Below are 10121 nucleotides of genomic sequence, written 5' to 3'. Positions count from 1 at the left end.
CCGTGCAGCCAGATGTCCAGATCTCAAGCAGCTTAGAACTGCCGGGACCGGCCTGAGACCTGGAGTTCCCTCCGCTTTTAGCGTCTAGCACTCTTCCAACAATAAAGTTTTATTGAAAAAAGCCGAAAAAAAGGCGCCCGTCCTTCTTTCTGCAACAGCCAATCAGAGAGCAGAATGTCTGCTTCGCTCACGGGAGCTTCAGCAGTCAGAGGCAAGGGCGGGGCATGTCGCGTCCGAAGCCCGCCCCGTAAGAGCGGAAGTACGGCCGGAAGCCAGCCATAGAGTTTAGGGGCCAGAGCGGCCCTGCAGGGAGTGGGCAGGAAAGGCTGGGAACAGCTGCCGGAGGTGACGGATCGGTGGCCCCGCCCGGTGCGCTGGAAGACGAAGCTTCCAGGTAGCTGTCCGCAGAGTCTGACCCAGAGTACGACGGGGCAGCCGGCGGGAGCCCACGGTCCCTGGGCGGCCTCTTTAAGGGAGGGGGCGGAGCCACGTGGAAGGATCCCGAGGGTGAGGTCACGTGGTTCGGGGCACATGCGGGGCACAGTGGCGATTTGAGGGAGCGTCGTCGTTGGGGTGGACACTATGTGACATCCCTCCCCCCACTAAGACCTGTGCCTTGGGGTTCCGTGGGGTGCACTGGTGGGACTTGGAGATAGGCCCAGGGATGGGGGAGGTGGGCGTGGCAACCCTGTGTCAGCCAGGCTGCCATCGAAGTGGCCGAATTTAGGATTCCTAGATCCAAGTGTTAGACTGCTCCATCTCTGATTCCTCGTTGCAAACGTGGCTCAGTGCCTCTGCAATAGAGGTCCTAGGCCTTGTGCTTTCCATCCTCCCCAGTTCAGGAAACTCCAGCTTCACATCCTTTTTCCTTGCAGCTCCAGACTTCCTGAGCCCAGGTACCCCCAGCTCAGTGCAGCCATGAGTGCCGAGGTGAAGGTGACAGGGCAGAACCAGGAGCAATTTCTGCTCCTGGCCAAGTCGGCCAAGGGGGCAGCGCTGGCCACTCTCATCCACCAGGTGCTGGAGGCCCCTGGTGTCTACGTGTTTGGGGAACTGCTGGATATGCCTAATGTTAGAGAGGTGGGTTCTTGGCCTGGATAGCACCCAGGGAGGCTTGGGGCTAAAGTTTGAATTTGAGAACGGGTGGGCAGGGCTCATTCTGCAACCCCATAACCATTCAGTTGAACAAGAATATGGTGATTATTAACTGGCAGCATGCAGAAGTAAGTAGGCAAGTAAACCTCTTAATTCCCCTTTGGAGATGAATGATCTGTAAAACCCAGTATTTTTCATTTTTAAGCAAAAGAGCCTGTGATTCAGAATAGGAGACCTGATTCTAGCCTGTCTCCATCAGTGTCGTAGCTCTTAATAATCATATTGCCTTGATCAGGTCACTTTTATTTTAGGGCCTAAATTTTCTTTTAAAAATGGACCTGATACTGCCTCTCACTATTGTTGTAGAAATCAGATGAGATTATGGGAAAGTATAAAGTCTGGTACAAGTGGAAGGAATGAATGTGAAATTGGCATGACCTGTTCTCTCCTGTTTGCACCATATGCTAATTCACTTAAGTTTGATAAGGTAGAAGTTATCTTTTTCCCGAAGACACATGGCAAGATGCTAGGAACACAGCAGAGAGAACTGTTCACACAGAAGTGGCAGAGTTAAGAGTTTAAAGTCCAGAGTGAGTAGGTTGCCAAGATGTATGACACCAGCCAAAGCCCTGAGATGCTATGACAGTGGTAGGTGGACAACTATGAATTAAGTTTTTGAGTGCCAGTGATTGAGTCAATGAATTTAGCCTTTCGGAATCCTTCTGGTCCAAAGAAAACTGGCTGCCTTCTTTCCCTGCTTTCCTCTGCAGTGGAATTAAAGAGAATCAGGGTGAAGAAAAAGAAGTATGTTTTGGGTGCCTGTTTAGCACCCTGCTAGTCATCTGGGAATACCAGAAAAGTACAAGACACAGTGCTACCCTTCTGAAACTTACATTCCAGTTGCAGGGAGGAGATGAATGGATATCCATGTGTAAATCATTTATTTAGCGAGTATTTATCAGCAGAGCCAACTACACGCACAGTTCTGCTAGACCCAAGTGGGATACCAGAGACCACATCTGTAATCTTGTTGAAAAGAAAGATATTCTTACGTAACAACCTTAGGTGGGCTTCAGTTGACTAAGTGGGTGATCAGTGGTAGGAGGGGAGGTCTGGGTGGACTGGCTTGGGTGATGAAAGCTGCTGGGTGAGGCCGGTCTGAAGCAGAGGCCACAAATCCCGGTGCCTGCTCAGTTCGTGCAGCCGTGAAGGGAGTGAGGCTGAGGCAGAAGTCTTTGGTGAATTGGGGGGTACAGCAGACCCCCTAAAGGTATTCAAATTCAGAAATGCTAAATATACTCTAAGGACCAGACAACACAGTTTGCAGCGTTTGGGGGGTGTGTGTGGTGTGTGTGTGTTAGATACTAAACACTGAAAGTTTTGAACTCTGAATTTAGGGTAGGAATTGGAGGCAGATGGAGCAAGAGGGCATTGTGGGTTGGGGGGATAGTGTAAACAAAGGCCTGGAGGTGGAAATGAGGCCTTCCTGTGGGGAGAGTGATCAGAGACGCAGAGAGTTCCTTTCGGTGAGCTGGGGAGCTAATGTTGGAGGGGAAAGCTGGGGCCAGAAAGTGGAGCTCAAACTGGGTAAGGCTGGGAGGGTGGAGAGAGAGGCCCTTCCTGTCACTTCTTCTCTCCCGTCGTGTTCTCACAGCTGGCTGAGAGTGACTTTGCTTCCACGTTTCGGCTGCTCACGGTGTTTGCTTACGGGACGTATGCTGACTACTTAGGTAACAGGAGGGGCTGGAGGTCTGGAGACTGGAGGTGGGAGAAGGGCAGTTTACTGAGGGACTTAGAAGAAATTCCTGGGATACCTGACTTAGATCCCTTAAGTACACAGGGTCAGGGTCAAGACCTGAATTGGCATGGAAAACCAAAAAAAAAAAAAAAAAAGGCAAGGGAAGGAGGCTAGGGCTTTCCACAAATGTGAAATCAGGATTTCTTTGTCTTTTTTTTTTCTAGCTGAAGCCCGGAATCTTCCCCCACTCACAGAGGCTCAGAAGAATAAGCTTCGACACCTGTCAGTCGTCACCCTGGCTGCCAAAGTCAAGGTGAGTGACAGTCCCCCCCGTCCTGAGCCACAGAGAACCCTTCTGTATTTCCCTTCTCGAGGGTCCATCTGAAGGGAATGGCACTTGGACAGCCTTTGACCACCGTGTTGCTTCTTCCTGCCTCGCTCCATGCCCCTCCAAGGTCTGTGTCTGAACTCTGTTACCTGCGGCCTTTGGGGCTGAATATTATTCTCCTAGTTTTCTATTTTGTTTTTCTTTTTCTTTTCTTGCTTTTTTTATTTTTTTATTTATTTATTTATTTATTTATTTATTTATGGCTGTGTTGGGTCTTCGTTTCTGTGTGAGGGCTTTCTCTAGTTGTGGCAAGTGGGGGTCACTCTTCATCGCGGTGCGCAGGCCTCTCATATCGCGGCCTCTCTTGTTGCGGAGCACAGGCTCCAGACGCGCAGGCTCAGTAATTGTGGCTCACAGGCCCAGCTGCTCCACGGCATGTGGGATCTTCCCAGACCAGTGCTCGAACCCATGTCCCCTGCATTGGCAGGCAGATTCTCAACCACTGCGCCACCGGGGAAGCCCTGTTTTTCTTTTTCAACCAACTTAAGTTCTAATTAAAATACCTTTTATGTTTGGAGTCAGAATAGCAACTAGGATACCGCTCACTGTCGTGCAGCACACCCCTCTTCCCCCCGCTGTAAAGTCCTCTGCAAACAGCCGCGGCATCCAGGGCTGGAATGAAGCTCTCTCTTCTGGTGAGGTGCCAGCTTCTGTTTGCTAAAATAAGAAACACATAACCCAGGGTATTCCCTGGCGGTCCACTGGTTAGGACTTGGCGCTTTCACTGCGGTCGCCCGGGTTCAACAATCCCTGATGGGGGAACTAAGATCCCGCAAGCTGTGCGGCGCGACCAAAAAAAAGAAAAGCAAGAAAGAAATACATAACCCAGAAGTGTCTTTGTATATCCTGTTGGGTTCTGTTTTTGTTAACTATCTGCCTCCGCCCACCTGCATCTCCCAGTTGTTACTGACTCCCCGGCATGCTCGTGGTTTTACTTAAACCAGGCTCTCTACTGCAAGATGCTTCTTTGGAGGTAGACGGAGTATAAACGGTAAACAGAGTAGCTCCAGACCTCTCCCACACCACGTCCTCCCGTTATGTCAGGCTCATCTTGACCAGGTCCGTGTTCTGTCCTGAGCTGGGCCAGAGGATGGACACCCAGGCAGATGTCACCCTGGGGTCGGGGAGGGAAGGGAGTAGGGGAGCATATGTCTTTTATTTAAGATTGTTCTTCTCACGCTGATATTTCTCAGGTGTGAGTACTTTTATTTATTTTACCTTAGAACCAGCCTCTTAGAGGAAACGATTTAGGAGTGAGAGTGGAGGGTGGGCGGGGGGGAAAGGAGGGAAGAAGAAGCTTGGAAGCCCTTCTCTGCTGCGGAACCTCACAGCCCCAGCCCGCCCTCGGGCCCCAGTGTATCCCATACGCAGTGCTGCTGGAGGCCCTGGCCCTGCGGAACGTGCGGCAGCTGGAAGACCTCGTCATCGAGGCCGTGTACGCCGACGTGCTGCGCGGCTCCCTGGACCAGCGCAACCAGCGGCTGGAGGTCGACTACAGCATCGGGCGGGACATCCAGCGCCAGGACCTCAGTGCCATCGCCCGAACCCTGCAGGAGTGGTGAGACCGGTGTCCCGGCGCCGTCCCTTCTCTGCTCGCCCCAAGAAAGGGAGGGATGCTTTGGAAGGAGGCGAGTTGGGCTGGGTGCCAGAGGTGGAACCCAAGGGGATGAAGGGGAGTGAGCTCATTCCTCCAGAGGCGTCTTTTTTTTTTTTTTTAATTATTTTATTTATTTATTTATTTATTTTTGGCTGTGTTGGGTCTTCGTTTCTGTGCGAGGGCTTTCTCTAGCTGTGGCAAGCGGGGGCCACTCTTCATCGCGGTGCGCGGGCCTCTCACTATCGCGGCCTCTCTTGTTGCGGAGCACAGGCTCCAGACGCGCAGGCGCAGTAGCTGTGGCGCACGGGCTTAGTTGCTCCGCGGCATGTGGGATCTTCCCAGACCAGGGTTCGAACCATGTCCCCTGCATTGGCAGGCAGACTCTCAACCACTGCGCCACCAGGGAAGCCCCTCCAGAGGCTTCTGAGGGAGAAAAAGAGTGGAGGAGGGCCTGGGGGGCAGGAGGCGGAAGGCGCGTCCTCGGTGTAGTAACTGGGGGAGGGAGGAGGGTGGTACTCTCGAGCGCACCCCCTGGGGTGTGGGTCCTTGTCTCACGCTGCACGCAGCCCCCTGGTCAGTGACCAGCCCTGTGCACAGGCCACGGGCCTCTCCCGCTTCTGTTTCCTGTGTTCTTGTCTGACTTTAGTTCGTTAAGGCACCTTCTCTTTTTCCTCTTTGGCCTCTCCCACCCTGTTTTGGCTTTAGTTCCGACTCCGTCTTGCGTATCACTCCGGACACTTCTTTCTCCTCCCTTATCTTACCTGAGTGTCCTGCTGGCTCCTGGGAATGTTGTCGCAGGTGGCCTCCAGGTGCCCTGGCAATGCTTCTAACTCAGACAGCGGTCTGGACGGCAGGGCTGAGGGGTCTCTGCGAGTCTCTGTTTGGTGAGTCTGATCCCAGCCCTCCGCTGCCGACCCTCATTCCCGCAGGTGTGTGGGCTGCGAGGTGGTGCTGTCCGGCATCGAGGAGCAGGTGAGCCGCGCCAACCAGCACAAGGAGCAGCAGCTGGGCCTGAAGCAGCAGATCGAGAGTGAGGTGAGCGGGCGGGACGGGCCGAGCTCCCCCAGCCTGGGCCGGTGGTCCCGGGCAGAGGGGTTTGGACAGTGACGGCCGCAGACAGACCGGGTGGGCAGGAGCTGTCAGGTTCTGGAACCTTCCTTGTTCTCCCCACTCCTGTCATCCTGGTAGGTCGCCAACCTGAAGAAAACCATCAAAGTTACAACAGCTGCCGCCGCTGCGGCCACATCTCAGGACCCCGAGCAGCACGTGACAGAGCTCAGGGAAGCGGCTCCAGGCAGCAACCAGCGCCAGCCCAGCAAGAAAGCCTCGAAGGGCAAGGGGTGAGCAAGGGGTGAGCGGGTGCGGCGGGGGCTGCCGGTGTCTGGGGTGCCCCGCTGCTGCTTCCTCGTCCCTTCGGTCACTCGCGTGGGGGTCGGGAACAGGGGGAGCTTGCGGCGCTGCGCGGGTTCCCTGCAGCCTCTCTCTCTCTCTTCCCCTCACCAGGCTCCGAGGGAGCGCCAAGATTTGGTCCAAGTCGAACTGAAGGGACTGTTGTTTCTTCCGGGATGTGGGGTCCTAGCTGCCTGCCTGCCCCTTAGGAGTCCTCAGAGAGCCTTCCTGTGCCCCTGGCCAGCTGATAACCTGGGTTCATGACCCGTCACCTCCCTTCTTCTCTCCCACACCCCCAAGCATAGATCACACCGTCTCTGGGGGGGGGAGGCAAGTACAAGTCATGTTTTTGTTGGTACTTTTTGTTTCATGTAACTTTCTTGTGTGTCCCATTGTCCCCTCTTCCTCCCTGCCATGCTCCCTCCCCTGTTTCTTTAGGAGTCAGCATCTGTCCCTGTTCATTATACGTCACTGAGTGGGTGGGGCTGCCGTGTCTCCAGCATAACCCACACGTGATCCCTTCCCCCTCCTCCGCCCCAGCCCTGCATGCCCCGCCTCCTGCCCACCAGCCTGTTTGGGCAGCATCTGAAGAGCCACAGGGCTCCCACCTTTATTCCCACCCTGAGAGTTCTGGGAGCCATTCTAGGTGTCACTGAACACTCACATCCTAGAATCCTGTCACTCTGCAGTTCCCTGTCCTCTCTCCTCCCCGTGGGTCCTGGGAGGGCTGCTGCTTCAGTGACCCCAGAGCCTCAGGGCAGCTGTTTCTTGAGCTGCTGCGAGATGGTTCTTTCTTGGCCCTGGCTGTCTTAGAAAGCCTGATGGCAATCCTGGAAGGATTTATACTTCCTTCTGTGAGTTTTGTGGGGAAGGGAAGGGGATATAGATTGTATAAAAAGAGTATATATACGTATATCTATATATAACATGACACAGAAATAAATCTATGAGAAGTCTATCTACAAACACGCCCTGAACTGGGTATCTTCTGTCTTTGGCGTTTGTGGATGGGAAGAAGGCTCATTCCCAGTCCACTCTAAAGCAGAGTGCTGGAAAAACAAAAGAACCAGGTACTGGAGACCTAGATCGTGGGCCGTTTGACTTTGGCCAAATGGCTCAGTATCTCGGCATTCTTTAAGAAGCAGTGGATGCTTACTGAGCACCAGCACGTGGTAGGCTCTGGAGGTCCAAAGTGATGGGCACTGTCCCTGCTCTCAAGGAGCTTGAGTTCAGCCTGTTCTCCCACCTTATAGTATTGTAGGCGGAAGAGTTGATAGTAAACTTCAATTTTTGCATCAGTACCACACAGGACTCTCAGACCTCAGTAAGAAGCAGCAGTCGGGCTCCTGTCCCCGTCCAAGGCAGAGCGTCCGAGCAGCACGCTGGGAGGACTGGTCTCCTTGGCTCAGGGCACTGCTGCGCACGCCCTAGAATTGGGAAGCTCTAGTGTAAGGGACAGCTGGCCCCCCACGTGCATGAGAGGCGATTGCCTCCTGAGGGTCCCAGTGTTGACCGAGCTGCTCTCCTGAGCTTGTGCCGTCCTCTAGATGGAGATGTAGGACAGACTACTCTTTACTGGTCCTAAAGGTGTCAGTTGTAGAATTGGAAGTGGGGGTAGATCCTGAGTTTTCGGTTAAAAGCGGGCCGAGTGAGCCTGTTATCTTGCGGGGCAGTGGAGCCTTAATGGGAACAGTCCAGTGAGCCCTGTCTCAGGAATTGACACTGTTGGCCCCTCGCTTTAGCTTTGGCCTAGACTAGCCTGTAGAGCCTGTTGCATCTTGAGTCTTAAGTCTCCGAAATAAACCCCTTCTTCCTCCCACACCGTCCACTGTGCAGAAGTCACTAACTCCTGGTGCTTCGAGCCTGTGCCCCCTTTCTCTGCCCAGGCCCCATTTTTCTCTTGAACTTTAGTATCTCATTTTCCTGTAAGCTGCTTCCAGCCATGACTCCACAACTGCCCTGATCTCTCTAGTGCCAGCCTTCAGTGGGTGTCTGTACAGTCTGGTGTGGGCTGGGCTGGGACTGCCTGGCCCTCCACCCAAAGAGGGACGAGGGTCCGTTCACAGCCCCAAGGACATGAAAATGCAATTTGTCTTTGATTTACAAAGACAGGGCTCTTGGCTCCGAAGGCTTGGAGATGGGGGAGTGGATTATTTGTGGGCTGTTTTTGACCATGGAATTTGGTTCAGGATTCAGGGATTCCGTGCATAACCAAGCCTAGGGCACCAGGAAGATTCTCCCAACCAAAAGTCTTATCACCACTTGCACATTCCCACATGCTGATCCCTACTGTACAGCAATCTCAGAGGAGCTTAGGGCTGGACCACTATGGTAGGGAGGAAGAGGAAGAGAACTTGCCTTCCTGTGAATTCAGAGTTCATGCACATGAAACAGGTGACACTTAGAAGGTGAAGACAAAGTCTCTATAGCTAAAAACCACAACTGGACTGGGGCGCACCTTTATGCACAAGAAGAGCAAAAGCAATGTCTATAGTCAATGTTTCATGCGATCCTGTTAAAGAGAGGTTAGAAATTCTCTGCTTAGGTTCAACTTCCAACATGGGTGGAGAGAAGGGAGTTCAGCGGGGCAAGTCTAGGCAGTGTATGAGTTCTCTTGCTGTGTAACAAATTACCCTGAAACTTAGTGGCTTAAAACAACACACATTTATTATCTCAGTTTCTATGGTCCAGGAATTGGCACAACTAAGTTGAGTTGTCTGCTGAGTTTTCAGAATCCCTCCCAAGGCTACAGCACAGTATTAGCGAGGGCGTCTCATCTCAGGGTTCCAGTAGGAAGGACTTACTTCCGGGCACACCCAGTGATTGTCAACAGGATTCATCACCTCTAGGTGGTCAGACTGAGGACTTCATTCCCTGGCTGATTGTAGGTCAGAGGCAGCCCCGTTCATCAGAGCAAGAGCCAGAGAGAACATATCAGCAAGGTGAAATCACAGTCTTTTGTAACCTAATCACGGAAGAAACATCCCATCAATTTTACTAGTCACCAGGTTCAGCCTAGTGACTGTCAGAAGGCAGGGATCACTGGAAGGCATGTCAGAAGCTTCCTACGTCAGGCAGTGTTCCTTTGGTCCACCGGCATCAGAATCATCAGGGGAGCTTTTGAAAATGCATATTCCTGGACCCCAGTTTCCTATCGAATTAGAATCTCTGGGATTGGACTGGAAATGGGACTTCACTACCCTCATTGACTCAGCTCTGAGCTGTGATGTCCTATTTATATAAGCAGACTTGCCCAGATTAGTGCCACCTTAGATCAGCTGTAAAGGCTTCTACTGCAGGGCCTTGGAGGATGGGTGAGGAGGCCCTGGGTCACCATCTGGAAGAGAATGATGAGCAAAGGTGAAACTTCGAGTACAGGGCGCAAGAGAGGACTTGTCCTGTCTTCTGAGGTTCTTAAGTATATTGTTACATAATTAAAAGTGTGATAAGTACTAAGAAGTATAGGGTGACATGAAAGCGCTTACCAGGGGATCTACCTGCCTGGGGTCAGGAAAGCCTCCTCCGAGGATGTGACCTTTAAATTGAAATTAGAAGCCCAAGTAGCAGTTAACCTGATAAAGGGGAGGGAGGATGAGCATTCTGAGTGGGAAGAAAAGTGGGATGAAGGCCTAGAGGCAGAAAGGTTTCATCCTGTGGACTCCTGCAGCTCCCCTGATATGAAATGTGTAATGTGGGGCATGCGTGGGGAATCCAATCCTATACTTTTACTGATTGTTCATCTGTCCAATCAATTGGTAAATATATCTTGACTGAAAAATCTGAAATAATACAAACCATAATGCATATATTATACTTCTGGGCATTGGGGTTTTGGGTGATTTTTGTCTTTTTGCCTGTCTCTATTTTCCAGTATTTCTATGATAATTTCTAATAATAATATTATTTATTACTAA

General features: G+C 52.2%; 1 protein-coding gene across 5 annotated transcripts; it reads left to right on the top strand.

Moving 5' to 3' along the window:
• The first annotated feature begins 245 nt into the window (after positions 1-245).
• COPS7A (COP9 signalosome subunit 7A) lies at positions 246-7173 on the top strand. Of its 5 annotated transcripts, none has more exons than XM_082420328.1 (8): positions 246-394; positions 876-1080; positions 2750-2825; positions 3058-3146; positions 4553-4779; positions 5748-5853; positions 6007-6158; positions 6322-7173. In XM_082420328.1, the coding sequence occupies exons 2-8, from the start codon at positions 919-921 to the stop codon at positions 6359-6361; spliced, it is 852 nt and encodes a 283-aa protein (XP_082276454.1). In that variant the 5' UTR covers positions 246-394; positions 876-918; the 3' UTR covers positions 6362-7173. The 5 variants fall into 5 exon arrangements, with proteins under 5 accessions (XP_082276454.1, XP_082276457.1, XP_082276456.1 ...); XM_082420331.1 differs by having other exon boundaries at positions 247-394; positions 4577-4779; XM_082420330.1 differs by having other exon boundaries at positions 279-421.
• Positions 7174-10121: the final 2948 nt, after the last annotated feature.

The sequence above is a fragment of the Balaenoptera physalus genome, assembly GCF_965194825.1.
Source record: "Balaenoptera physalus genome assembly, chromosome: 13".
Taxonomy (NCBI): domain Eukaryota; kingdom Metazoa; phylum Chordata; class Mammalia; order Artiodactyla; family Balaenopteridae; genus Balaenoptera; species Balaenoptera physalus.
This window is presented reverse-complemented; position numbering and strand designations above follow the sequence as displayed.